General features: G+C 38.7%; 1 protein-coding gene across 2 annotated transcripts in view; it reads right to left on the bottom strand.

Moving 5' to 3' along the window:
- SRPX (sushi repeat containing protein X-linked) overlaps nucleotides 1–19,176 on the bottom strand; it is a 103,418-nt gene that overhangs the window by 34,904 nt on the left and 49,338 nt on the right. The window contains exon 2 of one of the 2 annotated variants that reach the window (XM_081278275.1): nucleotides 1,118–1,177. The exons of the other annotated variant lie outside the window; for it this stretch is intronic. Within the exon in view, the coding sequence (XP_081134401.1) occupies nucleotides 1,118–1,177 (60 nt within the window). The remainder of the gene's footprint in view (nucleotides 1–1,117; nucleotides 1,178–19,176) is intronic. 2 annotated transcript variants of the gene reach the window in all.

The following is a 19,176-nucleotide window of genomic DNA, read 5'->3' on the forward strand; positions in this document are numbered from 1 at the left end:
GACTGGTTAATTCCAGAAGCTATGAAGATAGGACCTACAAATAGGAACAACTTCTGCATTCAGAAGTCTAAGGAAACATGGTTACAGTGGGCAGCATTCCTGCTCATAGGCACTATTTAGAAAGATTGCTCACTTCTGTGGAAAATAACAGAAGTTGTTTTCCTGAAGGATGCTCTTTAGTACTGCCCTGACTCTCCTATGTCTCAGACATATCACAACAGAGAAGGGCAGGGTCCTCTTGCAAAAATGGGGAGAAATTTCCTGGGCAAAATGCCACAATATGCCACAATAGAACTTTATTAACCAATTTTCTTCAAATTTTCCCTCCACTGTAAGAGGTAAGAGGTAAGAGGAACCAGTTTCAGAGAGAGAGAGAGAGAGAGAGAGAGAGAGAGAGAGAGAGAGAGAATCTAAATTTACCTTTATTTTCCCCAGGGCTCTCCAGGTCTAAGAGCAATGTTTCATCAGTAGAAATATTTGTGGACATACTTACCTGAGCCTGCATAGAAGGGTCTTGATTAGGCTTTTTATACCTGCTGGGGGTGGGTTGTTGGAAACATATAGAGATGGAGGCCTTTATCATTAAGTCTCATTTGAGTGACACACTTTACTTATCATTTTAGGAGCCATGCTGGGCTCAGAAAGAGCATGATGAAAGGAGCTTATGAAAATCAAGTTTTCTCATTCCCCATTCAGCTCAGTACATTAGCAGCACTGGGTCCAGACTTGACCTTGGAGGGTTTACTCTGGATGATTCTGGCTGTAATGTATGAATCAGGCAGAACTCAGGGCTTGATTTTCACTTTTGTCAGCTACAGCTTGCCTTTGCAGAGTGAGGACAGTAAAGAAACTTAGGAGAATAAAATGACCATTAGGTACTGATGGGTAACACATAGGAGATTTCCAAATGCGCTTTTTTTGTTCTCTTTATTTGGCATTTTTTTCTTTTTTAATTGGAGCACATGTGCGCTTATTTTTAATTTTTTTTCCCCTTGGACGGTGAATTAGAACTTAAACACATTGTCTGGTCACTTTATTACAGTCTACTCCACAGGGCAAAATGGAAAGTTCTCCTGGCATCAGCGGATCGTCATTAGCACATAAGCAAAGCATTCACCTTTATATCTAGCGTGTGAATACCCGACTTCATCGTCTTCTAGCGGTGAGTCTCCCGATCCTACAATAAAAAAAAAAAAAAAAAGAACAGAAACTGCAGCAAGAAAAAGCCACAAGGTATGGACACATATTTCAAAGCATTGCCTGGGCTTAGTCCATGCAAGAGGTGTTATTAGAACGCAGAGCGGAGAGCAAAAGTTTCTGCTGCCATTCATGAAGGGACAGGGGACCTCTCAGAGTGAACCTGGCTGGGTGCAGATTGCCAAAGCCATTTAAAATGAGCCTTGAGGGCTGGGGATGTGGCTCAAGCGGTAGCGCGCTCGCCTGGAGTGCGTGCGGCCCGGGTTCGATCCTCAGCACCACATACCAACAAAGATGTTGTGTCCGCCGAGAACTAAAAAATAAATATTAAAAATTCTCTCTCTCTCTCTCTCTCTCTCTCTCTCTCTCTCTCTCTCCCTCTCTCTCTCCTCTCTCACTCTCTCTTTAAAAATAAAAAAATAAAATAAAATGAGCCTTGAACCATTTTGGAATCACCATAGGCCAACTGAAATTCTGGAATAAGGAATGAGAGGGAGTCAACTTCACTCTGAGAAGATGCCAGTGTATATGAATCTCATGCCAGGGAAGACACAGTAAAATGTGTGACTCAGATACAACCCACAGTTTCTCCAGGAGAAAAGGAAACCCAATAGGATCACGTGTTTTTGGCATCTGAAAACTGGTTCTTGTGAAATGAATTTGGGTGAGTGATAAGGTGATAAGTCAAATGTCTTATCTAAATGTTGAAAAAATAATGCAAATTGGGGGTTCATAACCCACTTCAATCTAATGTATGAAATATGATATGTCAAGAGCTTTGTAATGTTGTGAACAACCAATAAAAAAAATTTAAAAAAATAAATAAATAAATAAATAAATAAATAAAAAGAAAAAATAATGCAAATCTTCTTTGGTATATTTGTAGGAAATAAGGTCTGAAGCAGATAATCTAGATGTTTATTCAGAACCTCTCACCAAGCCATGGATAAAAATAAAAAATATTATAATGAGTCTTTCTACTTCTCCAAATAACCAAAGTCCCAGGGAGAAAGTCTGTGTATTATTTTGAAATGAACTCACTGGGAAGTCGAACCTGAATTGTTTTTGCAATATTAAGTATTGAATTTCAGGCGGGCGCGGTAGCGCACGCCTATAATCCCAGAGGCTCAAGAGGCTTTTGTGAGTTCAAAGCCAGCCTCAGCAAAAGCAAGGTGCTAAGCAACTCAGTAAGACCCTGTCTCTAAATAAAATACAAAATAGGGCTGGGGATTTGACTCAGTGGTCAAGTTCCCCTGAGTTCAATCCCCGGTATCCCACTCCAAAAAAAAAAAAAAAAAAAAAAAAAGCATTGAATTCCAGGGATCAGTGGATCTTTAATCCTTGAGGTGGTAGCAATTTCTAAATTTCAAAACAGCAATCTGAACTTTAGAGAACCTCCCTCTAAACTTCAGTCTGATCACCAACCCTCAAGTTAACACCATATTGACCACACATTTGCCTACAGGTACCAGCAATTGTAACAAAAAAGAAAATTGTAAGAGAAAAACTCTCTTCTATGAAGTTATTCAAATCCCCAGGCAGGATGAACTAATAAGCAATGGTCCCCATTCCACTGGTATTCTGGATGAGAGATATAGAGTGTGGAAATTGAAAGTGAAGAGGTGATGACAGCTGGACCATGTCCATTTGGAAAAGACTCCCCAACTAGAGAAACCCTGTTCTGCATTTTGCATTGTTGCAGATTTCCTCACCTAGTCTCTGGCCACCCAAGCATGTACAAAATTACAGACTATTCATTGACCCATATTTTTTAAAAAGTGAACATAAAACCCAGAAATGTGAATCAAAAGCCTGTGCTCAAACCCCTTGATCCAAGTCACTCCACTGCTGGGAATCTATCCCAAGGAAACAATAGAACTGCATGTGAATCTTCAGTTATCCAAATTAAGCATGCATGGGTGCATGTGCATGTGTGTGTGCCCCCCCACACACACACACATCAGATGCATGAGCACCAAACTCACTCTCTCTCACAGATACACACACACACACTTTCCGTCAGTTATCATCCTGGTTAACCTGTCTACAGCATTTAGTATGAATAACCATCCGTCTATTCCATGAAGCTTTCTTCTGCACTGGATTCCAAACAACAACGCCTTCCTTATTCTCTTCCTTTTTTCTAAACAAACTCTCTACCCAGCACCTCTTTTGGGGGGCACTTAACCCCTGAGCCACATCCCCAGCCCTTTTTATTTTTTATTTAGGGTCTCACTGAGTTACTTAGGGCCTCACTAACTTGCTGAGGCTGGTTTGAACTCTCAATCCTTCTGCCTCAGCCTCCTGAGCTGCTGGGATTACAGGTGTGAGGCACCCCACCCAGCCCTGCATAGCACCTCTTCATCAGTCTGCTATTTTTATATAAATATTTCTCAGAGGTCCAGTCTTGGTCCTTTACATATCTCAAGACTATTTTCCTGGGCTATCCTACCCATATAGTTGACTCAAATACACTCCTTGTACTGAGGACAGAGTCATTATTTCTAGCCTTGAACTTTTTCCCCCTAAAAGTCAGCCTAGAATTTTCAACTGTTTTCTGGCTATTTCCATACTCATACTCAACCTGTTCAAAACCAGATTCCTTTTTTCACCAATAATCTGTGCATCCCCAAACTGTTTCCCATTTATTACATCAGTTAACATCACCTTCAAGCTAATCTGCCACATGTAAAAATCCCAGCCTTTTATTCTCCTATCTTCTTCATATATTATATTCTACATGGCCTAAACCTTTCAAATCTACCCCAGGCAAATTCACTTCCAGCTCTCCATTTTAAATGCCACTATCTTACTTCAAGTCAATAGTCTTTTTCTTTGTTTTGTTTTATTTTTTAATGGATACATAATAATTATATATATTTAGAATGCAACATGCTGTTTTCATAAAAGTACACATTGTGTAATATCAAATCAGGGAAATTAGCATATCCATCACTTCAAACATTCATCATCTCTTTGTGGTGAACACATTCAAAAATCCTCTCTTATAGGGACTTTGAAATATACATTATTGTTAACTATAATCACTCTACTGTTGATAGAACACTGTAACTTATTCCTCTTATCTAACTCCAACTTTATCTTTTATAATATTTTTTAGTTATCCATGGATCTTTATTTAATTTATTTATATGTGGTGCTGATAATTGAACCCAGTGCCTCACACGTGCTAGGCAAGTGCTCTACCACTGAGCCACAACCTAACCCCTAATTCCAACTTTCTACCCATTGCAGGTTAGCAGTTTCGATAAGACTTTTGCAATAGCCTCCTACTCAATCTCTCACTATTAGTCTCTGTTCACACTCCTAATACCACTTCCTTCCGAACACACACACACACACACACACACACACACACACACACGATATCCTTAAAATTACATTACCTTGGGAGTTAGTTTTTAAAACCCAAATCATATCATTCACTTATGCAAATACCTTTTGCGTTTGTCCATGTCTAAAGAATTAAATGTAGTCCTCAATATCACAGTTAAGGTACACTCAGTCCGGCCCCAATCCAGCCAACTTGCTCTCCAAATACCCCATGATATGATATTGTTTCTGATGGTGTTTCTGGGTCATTGCACCATGTTCTTCCCTCAGAATGACCTTTCTTTTGCTTTCCAAATCTGTCTTTCAAGTCTCATTTAATTATAACTTTCCTGATCCCAAACATTTATTAAAGCTTATCAAAATTTAAAATCAACAAATGGCAAAAAAAGATCAAGTTCCAAATGACAAAATGTTCAAACTCAAAAATAAAGTGTAAATTAAAATCATTGAAACGCAATCATGTAAACTTACCATGCTATCAAATTAAAAATAAAATTAGAACATTGCTGCTGTTGAATGGTTAATAAAATAAGCACTTTTTTTTTCTAGTACTGGGGATTGAAGTCAGGGGCACTTGACCACTGACTGAGCCCCATCCCCAGCCCTATTTTGTATTTTATTTACAGACAGGGTCTCACTGAGTTGCTTAGCACCTCGCTTTTGCTGAGGCTGGCTTTGAACTCATGATCCTCCTGCCTCAGCCTCCCAAGCCACTAGGATTACAGGCATGCACCACCATGCCCGGCTAAAATAAGTACTCTTATATTTAAGTGTATATGAATTGATAGATTCATTCTATATAAAAGAACTTACAGCCAAGCAACAAATTCTTTTAAATATGAAGGCCTTAAATCAGTTATTTCCTGGAGTTTATAGCCTAAATAAGAATTGTAAAACATAAAATAAAGAAGTACTGTATTAAATACACATATAAATATACACATGATGATGGGGATATGTCAAAAGGACAAAGAAACCTACTGACCAAAACCTAAACATTTGAGCCACAAAATGAAGTAGTATTGGACTATAACCCCAAATATAAAATAAGTGTCCATGATTCCATACTCAAGTGAATAAGCAAGTAGAGAACAGACAAATCTTCCATGCAGAAGACTTCCAAATAATTTATGTAGATACTCCATCTTCAAGGGGGAGGAGCTTAACTCCCTACCCATTAAGTTGGATTGCACATAGTGACTTCCTTCCATATAGTAGAATATGGAAATGGGAGCAGTGGCGGAGAGTAACTTAAACCTGACAAACACCTCAGCCAGGTAATCAAAATCAACATCAATAGTGATTGGTCATGCTGACTGTATGTAATAATAAGAATGACACTTTATTTCTGTGGTCTTCCTCCCCAAGACATATAACCCCAGTCTAATGAAAAAAAATTAGACAAATTCCAACTGAGGGCCATTCTACAAAATATATGACCAGTGTTCCTCAAAACTGTCAAGCTCATCAAAAACAAGGAAAATAGGCTGGACGCAATGGTGCAGGACTGTAATTGCAGTGATTTGAACAGCTGAAGTAGGAGGATGGCAAGTTCGAGGCCAACCTCAGCAACTTAGTGTGACCTCATGCAACTTAACAAGACCCTGTCTCCAAATAAAAAACAAAAAGGACTGAGGATATGGATCAGTGGTTAAGCACCCCTGGTTCAATCCCTGGTACCAAAAAAAAAAAAAAAGAAAAAAGAGGAAATTATGAGAAACTGTCAACGGTCAAGAAGAGAATAAAGAGACATGATCACTGAATTTCCTTGCAATATCCTGCAAAAGGAAAAGGAATTCTAAATAAAGCATAGATTTTGGTTAATAATAATGCATTAATAATAATAATAATTAATAATAACAATAATGCATTGGTGCATTAATTGTGACAAATGTGCCATGCTAATATAAGATATTAATAATAGAAGTATGAGAACTCTCTCCACTATATTCTCAGCTGTTATATAAATCTAAAACTAAAGATAAAAGTTGATTTAAAAAAATCTCTATACAAATTTATCCAAAGTTGGAGAGCAAGAAATATTAAAACTCTGAAACTCATTCCTCCTCTGAAATTCTATAGAACTTACTGGTTCACTAAATCAGTAGCACTTAGGGACATTAGACTCAGGATGTACTCCTCCAACCTTTGGTTGGCAGGATGCCTCTTATTGTCATTGTCTCGTATTGTATTGCCTCTAAGGCATTGTCTTTACTTACAGCTGATAGGCAGGAAACCTCCAGAAAAGATTAGAAATACATGTGTTCATTGTTCCAAGTGTCATCTATTTCTAAATTAATTTTAGTAGAAATAGTATGTTTCAAGTGGCTCTGAGGCACTATAAAAACAATGGCAGTGTTTTTATGCACTTGAAGTAAACAGAAATGAAAGCATAAATCCCAAGGTACTTACAATGGACTATTCCTCCCCCTAGGACCCAGAGTTCCCCACAACTGAAGTCTTTGCACATACTCTGCAGAAGGGTAGATGCACAGTATGGAAGTGGCAGCTGTCTTGGGCAATCTTGGAAGTCTATGGTCAGAGTGGGCCTGCAGTGCCAACTTTTCTATAATGAAACAAAGTAAGCAATGTGCCAAGATTCTCAATTGTCAGGCTGTCTATGAGTGCTGTCTTATGAGTGCAGCCTTAGTTCCCTAGCAATCTCATCTTTCCCTGAGCATCACTGTCCATGACACTTAAGATTGATTGTCGGACTTGTTGCAGTGGCGCACGCCTGTAATCCCAGTGGATCAGGAGGGTGAGGCAGGAGGATTGCAGGTTCAAAGCTAGCCTCCTAGTGAGCAACCTAGCAACCTCGTGAGACCTTGTCTCAAAATAAAAACTAAAATAAAATAAAAAGGCTGGGGATGTGACTCAGTGGTTAAGCACCCCAAGTTCAATCCCTGGTTCCTGAAACAAAAACAAAAGCAAAGAACACCACCCACACAAACAGGCATGTCAAACAATATAGTAGACAGCTTTCAACCAAAGATTGATTGTGGAAAAGGATCCTATATGTAAGCATCTATGAATAAATGAGCTATTCTAAATGTTATCTGTAGGCACCTATTTCCAGTATCTTCTGTATCCTTGTTTCTTTATTTTGGAGGCTGGAAGGTTGAAAAGAATAGTTCCTAGAACTCCCTTATCCCTAGCTTGTGGAAGATTCATTAAAGATTTGGAAGATGAAAGAGTCTCATAGTCTTATACGTTTTATTGAGTGTGTTGGCAGCAGTGGGAAGCCAAGCCCAATGTCCCCTCACCAGCTTTGTTGGGTAGAAAGGATGTAGCACTGTCAGTGGCAGTAAGTCACAGCAGCAACAGTTTCCTAACCTCTAAGTGACAGAAGTAATTTCTAGAATCTGGATTGAAACTGTGTTGATCTTCCATTGCTCCAGCCCTTCTGATTTTGTAAGTGTTTGTAAGTGCCTTATTTCCTGCATTAAATCCCTTTTACTGGGCTGAGAATATAGCTCAGTTGGTAGAGTGCTTGCCTTGTATGCACAAGGCCCTGGGTTCAATCCCCACCACACACATACACACACACACACACACACACACACACCCTTTACCCTAAAATACCTAGAGGGAATTCTGTTTCTTATATTAAACCTGAACAGATACTTAAGCAAATCAATTAATAAACTAGTATATGATTTTAGCAGCTGCTATAGTTTGAATCTGAAATATTGTCCCAAGGCTCTTGTGTTGAAGGCTTGGTCCCCAGGGTGGTGGTGGTGTTACTGGGAGGTGGTGAAGCCTAGTGGAAGGAAGTTAGGTCTTTTAGCATGTGCCCTTGAAGGGGATACTGAGACCCTGGCCCCTCTTTCTTCCTCTGTCCCTCTGTCTCTCTGTCTCTGTCTCTCTATCTCTCTGGTTTTTGGCTGCCTCCAGGCGAGCAGCCTCCTCTGCCATGTCCTCCCCACTATGATGTTTTGCCTTGTCACAGGCCCCAAAAGCAATGGAGCCATGGATAGAAACTCCTGAAATCATGATCCAAATTGAACATTTTCTCTTTTAAGTTTATTTTTCTTAGGTACTTTGTCACAGGGACAGAAATCTAACACAGCAGCTTTCTCTTACTAACTGGACACTACCCTAACACAGGCCACACTGTTATCTATCTGTAAGTCTTTTGAAGATGGGAGAAAGCATTGTGCATGCATATGGAAGAATAAGGAAAAGAAAAACTGCCAATCAAATGTCTTTTTCCTAATTAGTCTATTTCCTCACTTAATAGCATGTTGATTTCTGAGCAATGGAATCCACCTGGATAGGAAATAACACACACTGAGTACCTATGATATACACTACACTAGACAACTTCTATGCATTATCTCCTGTTACCTATATAATAACCCTGGCAGGTAATGTCATTTTTTGGATTTAGTAGTAAGGAAAACAAGCCTAAAAGGTTTTAAACTACTTGTCCAAGGTTATGTCACTTGGTAAATGGTTAAGTGGTAAATCAGGGATTCAAATCCAGTCTGCCTGACCTCCAAATCTATCATGTTCTTTCCCCTAGGACTTACTGCCTTCTCCTTCTGCATTTTCACACAAATGAGATAATAGGCTTTGGGATTATTGATAAGCAAACAGCAAATGGCCTTTTCAGTAGGTATGCCAAAGTGGGCCTCACCAAAGCAAAAGGAAGAATCTGTGTGGCAGAAGCTGCTGATTGCCTATCCAGCTGCCATTCTCTCCTTTCTTCTTCTTCTTCTTTTTTTTTTAATTTTTGCAATTGTCAATGGACCTTTATTTTTTTTTCATATGCAGAGCTGAGAATTGAACCCAGAGCCTCACACATGCTAGGCAAGCACTCTATCACTGAGCCACAACCCCAGCCCTCTCTCTTCTTAATAAAATATGTCAGATTAGGTTCAGCTACAATCTGCCCTTTTCAGGAGATGAACCATAATGGCACTAAGTCAAAACTTAATCCCCCCTTTCCAATAATTGTATCAGGAATAGGCATATCATCCAGAATTGGACAAATGAAAATAAGTTGCTTTGGAGAAGGGGGGGTCTCACCAGAAGGATTTTTCTCCCTGACAAAAGAGAGAACTGTACAAGGAGAAGACTCTTCTCTCTTCCCTCTCTTCCTGCTTTGGAGACTATGGTTAAAGAGGAATGCTTGAAACTGTAGTAGCCATTTTGCAAGCATGAGGTAAGAGGTCTCAGGACTAAATATTTTTGGGTGAGGATGGTAGAGTGCATGGATAAAAATAATCTGGAGTCTTTGGCTACTAGGTCAACTTTAGACTTCTCACCTCCATAGTTGTTAGGTCAACACTAAGTATCCTTTCAGTTTTAACCACTGTGAATAGCACTGGTTGTTACTTTCAGATGAATGCATCCAAAGGGATATACAAATGAACAGAAACTTCCCTGCTTATTATGAATAGGAGATTTTTTTTTAAAGCAGAAAGAAAATAAACGGTTATTAGTTGCCACTCCCAGGAAATTTCCAGTTTATGTATACGTCATTTCTTAAAAAAATATGACTGATCTAAAAAATAGACACCCTGAAGGATACAATAAGATCAGACAGACTTACTATGTTCAATAGGTTGCACTTACTAAAGGAGCAAAGGGATTCATGTATGTTACCAAAAGATTTTCCAGAGGATTAAAATTAAAAAGGAAGAAAAATAGAGAGGTGGGAGAGGAAGAAAGAGAAGTTTCCTAGTATAGCTCTATTTACAAAAAGCCATCATTCCTTTAGGATTCTGTTAATTGAGGTTTTATTATGATATAACTATTAATCAGCCTGCATATGGTTCACATTACCACTCTTTGGAAAGAATGCTTTAATGCTTTCTCCACACAGATACAATTTATACTTTGGCTAAGAAAGCAGAAACTCAGGTTCATTCTGGGTGCAATGGCACATGCCTGTAATCCCAGCTACTTGGGAGGCTGAGGCAGGAGGATTGTAATTTCAAGACCAGTCTCAGCGATTAGCAAGACCTTCAACAACTTAGCAAGACTCTGTCTCAAAATTTAAAGAGAAAAGGGGGGAGGCTGGGGATGTAGGGGGGCTGGGGGGGACTCAATGGTAAAGCACCCCTGGGTTCAATCCCTAGTATCCAAAACAAATAAACAAACAAAAAAGGTATCCTATAGGGAGATAAATCATGTGTATAAATCACTCAGTGGTAGGAACTATGTCTTCAATTTGAAGATGTAGGCCCAGAACAGGTATGCAGAAAAGCAGAAACTATTAATGAGACACTTTTCAAAATTAGTGGCAGAGTAACAGATGATGACCTAAGGTAAGAAAGACCCCCTATTTCAAGTGGAATAAAAAGAGCCAGGAACACTGATCTAAGTCTTCTGTTAATCATGTGGAAGAGATTGAAGAAAATGTTTACTACCAATGTTTTACTTGGGAGAGAAGATTCAGAATCTTCTGATGGGACAAGTTTAGATGCCTCTTCTTCTCTGCCACCATCCCAAAGCCCTTACATGAGTCAACAATCAACATTTCAAACTATTAGCCCAATTTAGTGGATCATGAAGAGTGTTTTGAATGGGATTTGAGAATGTCAGGGTGCACTGCACCTAGTAGGGATAAATACTACTTGGTGTAGTTTTTGTTTCAATTCTATAGGTGTATTGTTGTGTGCAGGAGGGTCCCAGTTTTCACAGCATAGTATAACCTTATGCCTGTCGTCCCAGAATTATTATTTTCTCCCAGTTTTACCAAGGTATAAACAAAAACTGTAAATATTTATGATGTGCAAAGTAGCATTTTGATACACGTACACACTGTAAAATAATCACCACAATCAAGCTAATTAGCATGTCCATTATGTCACATGGTTGTTATTCACCATTATGACTATGAGTACTTTCACACTCAAAATTTTCCTGATTTGGATAATAAATAATATATTCGCCGTAATAACAGTTCACAGTGGTGTGTATTTCTCCATGTGAGTCTTAGTCAAAAGAACTAGAGCCGGGAGCTAGGGAGACTGAGGCAGGAGGAACACAAGTTCAAAGCCAGTCTTAGGAACTTAGTGAGGCCCTAAGCAACTTAGTGAGACCCTGTCTCTAAATAAAATACAAAAAGGACTGGGGATGTGGCTCAGGGGTTAAGCACCTTGGGTTTAATCCCTGGTACAAAATCAAACAACAACAACAACAAAAATTAGAGAAGCAGAATAACTTAGAACTCTTTGAAACCTATAGATTTGTCTAGTTAATTTTTTGCTTCTTCCCTCAACATGAAGGAAATCTGAGGATTGGAGAAAGGCCTTGGGGGTGGTGCTTGAAGGTGGAAGTTTTCCTTTTCCCCTGATTTGTTCAGGACATAGATGTTACATCCCATGAAATGCCAAGCAGGTACAGAGTTTTCTCAACCACTCTTGGTTGTCCCCTGCTAAGAGCCATAGCCAAGTAGTAATAATGCATGGCATTTTTGGTTGAATTGAGATGATATGATTATGTTAAGATCTGCATTCAAATGGATATTAGACCCCTGCTGTCCACCTCGGCCTGCTACAGGACTCCTGGAGAGTTCCCATTGGTTGGGGAAGTGCAGTAGGAGGGAATTCCAGAGGAGGGATTTCCTGTTGGTGTGGGTGTCCGGGAGAACGCTGTGTGTGTGGGTCAGCATATTTCCTGGGAGCATACAGGGCATTGGCGGGAGTTTCAAAAATAAAGTTCGTTCCTGTTTGAGTGGCTCGTGATTTTGTGCCCAGCCAGACTGCGGCAATCCCCTCTGATAGGATGCAATTCTATGAGCCCTTGGACTCATTAAGTTCCTGCTCCACCATTAAGTGTATGATTCTGACTGAAGAAACTATTTTCCTGCCACTGAGCTACAGCCCCAGCCCAGAACACTCTAATCTCCAAACTCTAGTTGTAATAATGGTACTCAGGCAAATCAACTGGCCCTCCTCCTTCTCCAATTAGCAATAAACAATTAGCATGGTGATGACTTTTAAATCCATCAGGTTCTTTAATTTCCATTGCCTCTTTAAGTCCTCTTTAACTCTATTCATTCGATAGGTATCATTCAGTAACTAGATGCAAGTAAACCAGAGAAGAGCAGTTTGCTACTATGTTCATGACTGTACTCTCAGTTCAGAGAATAAAATAGCAATCACAGAGGAAACAAGAATTGAACTCTTCTGACCCTAAATCTCATGCAATTTCACAGCTACAAATGGTTCCTGACTAATGATGGTTCTATTTACCATTTTTTAACTTTATCATGGTGCAAAAGTAATATGCATGTGGGACTGGCGTTGTGGCTCAGTGGTAGAGTGCTTGCCTAGCACATGTGAGGCATTGGATTTGATCCTCAGCACCACATAAAAATAAATAAATAAATAAAATAAAAGTATTGTGCCCATCGACAACTAAGAATTTGTATATATATATATATATATATATATATATATATATATATATATATATATATAAATAAAATTTTAAGTGATATGCATGCATTTGGTAGAAATGGAAATCCAGATCGAATTTGGATCTTCTCCTGGGCTAGCAATATGCAGTCAAATACTGTCTCTGGATGCTGGGCAGCAGAAACCACACAGCTCCTGTTCAGCCATACAGTCACAAGGGGTAAATAACAGACATTCTACGTTATGCTGTGTTGCTAAGCTGGGGTGGTTGGTAGGTTAGGAGGATTAAATGCGTTTTAAACTTATGATTATTTTCAACTTACAATGGGCTTATCTGAACATAACCCCATTGTATGTACTTATTTCTATCTTTAAGCTTTTGCAGTTCTGTTCCTGTTTTAAAAGGTATTTCAAAGCCCAGATCCTTTAGTCTCTTTTCTAGTCATTTTCAATTCCATTCACTTTGATGTGCTCTGTTTAGATTTTTTGCATTAGTACTCATCTTACGTTGTTTTGGATTTTCAGAAGTCGTTTCAAATGTGTGTAGGTTCTGCCTTGGCAGTTCTGCCTTAGCAAACTCTTCTGGGAATATGATGGGGGTTTGTTTCCTCTTATGGCCCTGCTGAAACCAACAAAGTGTCTCTCTCCCTAAGAAGCCTTCACAAGGATTCTTCTCTCCTTGAGACTTTAATCTGCTCATCTGCTCAAGCTGTTTCCCCAGTGTCAAAATGGGACATACCTCTCCCTCCTTGTGAAGGCTGTACTTACAGAAACAGATACTGTATTTAAGGTTCAAAAAAAACTGCCCAAATAAAATGGTGATGGATACATAGTTCTTGGTAGTCAACCAGTGGTATAATTTACAAAATTCTGGCACATCATAGCAAAACTGAGAATAACTGGATTCAAAAAAAGAGAGGTACAAAGAAAAGAAAATCATCACACAGTGTACTGAGATGGTAGGCAGCAAATCTTTAATTGCCACCTACAGAATATTTTAATACAGTAGATTAAATGACAGAGAATAAGAAGAGATTGTAAGGAAAGAATACTTCCAGAAAACAGCCCTGAAATGAACATCATGAAATGTGAGGTTTCATGAGTGACAGGTTGCAGCCTGTTTAGCTGAAACCTAGAGTTTCTGCCTTCTGGAACATTCTCTGATTCCCCAATAGAGGACAGAACACCAGCATCCAAGGACAAAAATTTAAATTTTGCTTAAAGTCTTCCACAGAGGTTTAATTTTCTTTGTTTGGGGGTTTTCAGTTTTTGTTTGTTGGTTTGTTTTTGTTTTTGTCTTGTTGACTTTGCCTGTGGCAAGAGGGTAGAATGGTTTCTTTGCTGGGTTGCTCCACTCTTTCTTTCTTTCTTTCTTTCTTTCTTTCTTTCTTTCTTTCTTTCTTTCTTTCTTTCTTTCTTTCTTTCTTTCTTTCTTTCGACAGTGGAATGCATTACAATTCTTACTACACATATAAAGCACAATTTTTCATATCTCTGGTTGTATACAAAGTATATTCACACCAATTTGTATAGCTTCACTCTTTTTTAAGATTTTTTTTAGTTGTAGATGGATGCAATACCTTTATTTTATTTATTTTAATTTTTATGCAGTGCCAGGGATCGAACCCAGTGCCTCACGCATGCTAGGCAAGTGCTCTACCACTGAGCCACAGCCCCAGCCCAGCATCACTGTTTGGAAGCATCCATTTTCCATTCAGTGCTCTCAAACTGACAGTCACACACTGGCTGCTGTCAGTTATGATCTTCACTGGGAGGCTCAAGTTCTGGGGGAAGACGACGGTGGAACTGAACTGATGGCAATTCTGGTTTTCAAAATGATAATCTGCAGGCCTTGTACAATACCTGTTGAGGAAGTACACAATGCCTGGTGCCACCACTTTTTAAGTGTGATGGGCATCTATTGTGTTTTCAGGGGAAAATGACTCCTATGTTTTTTCTTTTCTTTTTTTCGTGTTTATTGGTATATTATAATTACAGGTAACAGTGGGATTCATTATTACATATTCATACATGCACATTATATAACAGTATAATTTGGTCAGTTTCATTCCTCAGTATCTCCTCTTTCCCTCTCTTCCTCCCTTCCCCACTCCTCTTCCTCTACTCTACTGGTCTCCCTTCTAGTTGCACATGGCAGGCATCCCCCACCCCCAGTCCCCTGCCACCTTTCTCTTCCTTTTTCCTCTCTAGCTCCCACATATGAGAGAAAACACGTGATCTTTGACTTTCTGAGTTTGACTTATGCCTTTAACATAATGGTCTCTAGTTCCATCCAATTTCTTGCAAATGACATAATTTAATTTTCCTTTATGGATGAGTAAAACTCCATTATGTATATATACTACATTTCCTTTATCCACTTTTTAATTCTTTAAGTAAATACCAAGGAGTGGTACAGCTGGGTCATATGGTGGTTCCATTTGGAATCTCTTGGGGAACCTCCATCCTGATTTCCATAATGGTTATACTAATTTACAATCCCACCAACAATGTAAAAGTGTTCCTTTTACCCTTTTACCCATGTCTTCTCCAGCATTTATTGTATGAACTTTTTGGTACCAGGGATTGAACACAGGGGCTCTTAATCATTAAGCCACATCTCCAGACCTTTTTAAAATATATATTTTATTTGAGACAGGGTCTCACAAAGTTGCTTAGGGCCTCAATAAGTTGCTGAGGCTGGCTTTGAACTTGTAGCCCTCCTGCCTCAGCCTCCCCAGCCACTGGGATTACAGGCATGTGCCACTATGCCCAGTTTTATTGTACGAATTCTTGATGGCTGCCATTCTGACTGGAGTGAGAGGAAATCTCAGTGTAGTTTTTATCTGCATTTTATCTGCTAACAATGTTGAAGATATTTTCATATGTTTGTTGACTATTTGAATTTCTTCTTTTGAAAAGTGTTTGTTTCATTCATTTGCCCATTAATTGGGTTATTTGGTTTTAAAGTTTTTTGAGTTCTTTATATATTCTGAATATTAATCTTGTGTTAGAAAAGTAGCTATCAAAGATTTTCTCCTATTCTGTAGATTCTCTTTTCACATTCTTGTTTCCTTTGCTATACAGAAGTTTTAAAATTTGATGCCCTCTCATTTATTAACTTTTGGCATTATTTCCTGAGCTTTAGAGATTCTACTGAGAAAGTCACTGCCTGAGCTTATATTTTGGAGTGTCACCCCTATATTTTCTTTATGTAGTTGCAAAATTTCTAGTCTAATTCCTAGGTTTTTGATCCATTTTGAGTTGCCTTTTATGCAGGGATAAAGGAGAGATAAGGGTCTAGTTTCATTCTTCTATATATGGATATATGGTTTTCCAGCACCATTTATTAAAATGGCTGTCTTTTCTCCAACATATGTTTTTCATACCGTTGTCAAGGATCAGATGACTGTATCTGTTTGGGTTTATCTTTGTGTCTTGTTTTAGTTAGCTTTTTCACTGCTGTCACCAAAAGACCTGACAAGAACAATTTTAGAGGATAGAGAGTTTATTTTGGGAGCTCACGATTTCAGGTCTCAGTCCATAAATGGCCAAATCTGTTTCTCTGGGCTGGAGGGGAGGTAGAACATTATGACAGAAGGGCGTGGTGAAGGAAAGCAACTGCTAACATGGCACCAGGAAGCAGAGAGTAAGATCAGCTCACCAAATGTATACCCTAATGACCCACCTCCTCCAGTCACAGTCTACCAGGCTACAGTCACCACTCAATTAATCCCTATCAGGGGATCAACACAATGATTAGGTTAAAGCTCTCACAACCCAATCATTTCACCTCTAAACTTTCTTGCACTGTCTCACACATGAGCTTTCGGGGGACACCTAATATTTAAACCATAACACTTCTATTCTATACCATTGGTCTATGTGTCTGTTTTTATGCTAGTATCCTGCAGCTTTGGTTACTGTAGCTCTACAGTGAAATTTAAAGTGAGGTATTGTGTTGTCTCCAGCATTGCTTTTTTTTTTGTGTGTGTGGAGGGGTTAGAATTGTTTTGGCTATTCTGAGTCTTTTATTCTTCCAAATGAATTTTAAGACTAGCTTTTCTAGTTCTGTACAGAATGTCATTGGTATTTTGATCGGGACTGTGCTAAACCTGTTGATCCTTTTGGTAGTATGACCATTTTAAAAACATTAATTCTGCTCATTCATGAACATAGGAGGTCCTTCCATCTTCTAAGGTCTTTTTTAATTTTTTTCTTCAGTGTCCTATAATTTCCATTATAGAGGTCTTTCAACGCCTTGGTTTGATTTATTCCTAGGCATTTTTTTTTGAGGTTATTGTAAATGAAGTTGTTTTCCTTCTTTCTTTCTCCTACTTTGGGAGAACTGCATTACTCCTCATGTCACCTATGTGGTTCCTATGGAGATGAGTTTATCTTGTCCCTTGACCACAGGGATGATCATGTGAACCAAGCTGGGACAATCAGATCCTTCAGAGGATTCTCTGTGGTGGTAAATCAAGGAAGATGTGAGACCTAAAGTTGTCAGTGACAAAGGTCACATCTCAGAGATGATGCTAATTTGAAAAAATGAAACCATCAAATAAAAGCAAAGACAAAACAGAAAAAGTGAAAAAGATATCCCATAATATTTGAGCTCTTGGTTCCAGTATTCTTTGGCCCCACTAGCATACCTCTGCCATAAAACAATAAAATCTTCCCCCAAATTTTCTGGAGCTAGTTTAAGATCAGTTCCTGTCATGTGCCATCAAGAGTTCTGTCTCAAACAGCAGACTCTCAATTCACATTTGAATGAAATGAATGACTAAAATATATAGCATGGCATCTGGCTTGAGATAAGAAATAAGTCTTGGTGTATCACCTTCAATTCTCTATATTTTAAAGCCACACTGTAGCTCAGATTTAAAACACATTAGAGAGCTATTCCATAAATTTAGTGAGATCAATTTTATTAATAAGAGAATGCATTCAATTTGAATTGGAAAAACACAGTAAATACTTATAACACACTGTACATAGTCAAGTTCACACACTGACCTTTTACACAGTAAAACAATGATCATGTTGTTTCATGAACTCTTGTTTCATTTATAAATGTACACACACATCATATTTATTGACCATAAAAATACCCTTTTTACATTTTAATTTCTCTGTACTCAGGATGAGCTCTATAATCAATGGAATAGCATAATTTAATTGGCACTACACTTTGTTAATGATACCTAAAATAATAGTAAAACTCTAACAAATCACCACTGATGGGAGTCTTAATTTAATGACATACTGTGTGTCTGGATGTGTGTGTTCTGGATTGTAATGTAAAAGATTTTTTACTGCAGGTAGCTAGCAATGAGTTTGAAAACAAATGTATTGCATAACTGATCTAGGGATCTCAACTTGATAATCAGAGTAGTCTATTCCATAGACTACTACATATCAAGTAAGGCATTTATCCACTCTCATATTTTATATAATGCTTTGAAGTAGACCAGGTACCCCCACCAAAGAGACCCCCCACCACATTTGTAACATAAGCTTCTCCAGGGGACCCCCCATCCAACCAAAAGATTCTTGCCATAATTAAGCTTCTCCTCTTGTCAAGAAAGATTTTTACAAAGCCTATCAGCAGGATGTCTGAAGAGGGCATTGTGGTTTGAGGCTTTCTCTTTCTTGTAAGTGCCAGATTTGCAGACAATAGGTGTGATACAGTCTTGTCTCAAAGAGAGCTTGTTGCTATGCAAAAGATACTATCTCTGTTTTCTTGGCAAAAACTTGTAAAACCTCTGTCTAGCCTAAGAATATGGGACAAAGACTAACTGTTATATGCCCATGCACTGACATGTAACCACCCCACTGAGTATAAAATTTAAAGAATTTCCAGATTTTTAAGCATTAGTTCCTCTGGACCACTGCAGCTAAATTAAACCTGATTCCTGAAAATTTCTCAGGTGTCCAGCTTCATCTGTCCCTACATCACCTTAACACAACTAAATATACAGGGTCCCCAAAATGGCTTCCATCTCATTATGGAAACCTCTTGAATTTTATGGGGAATCCTCATGTTAGTTATATAGGCTTCTGACATTATTCACACGTGTCCCTTTGCCCAGCCAAAGAGAGGCCCACAGGGAGTACAGGATTGTTGGCAATCCTGCCAGGATATCAGGACGATGATGACAGGGGTGTCAGGTAGCCTCCCAGTTACAGATGGCAGTGTCTTTGTGTACTTCCAATCTGTTGCTTGTAACCTGAAATGCACTTTTCCTTG

This window comes from Spermophilus citellus (assembly GCF_964194105.1).
Source record: "Spermophilus citellus genome assembly, chromosome: X".
Lineage (NCBI taxonomy): Eukaryota > Metazoa > Chordata > Mammalia > Rodentia > Sciuridae > Spermophilus > Spermophilus citellus.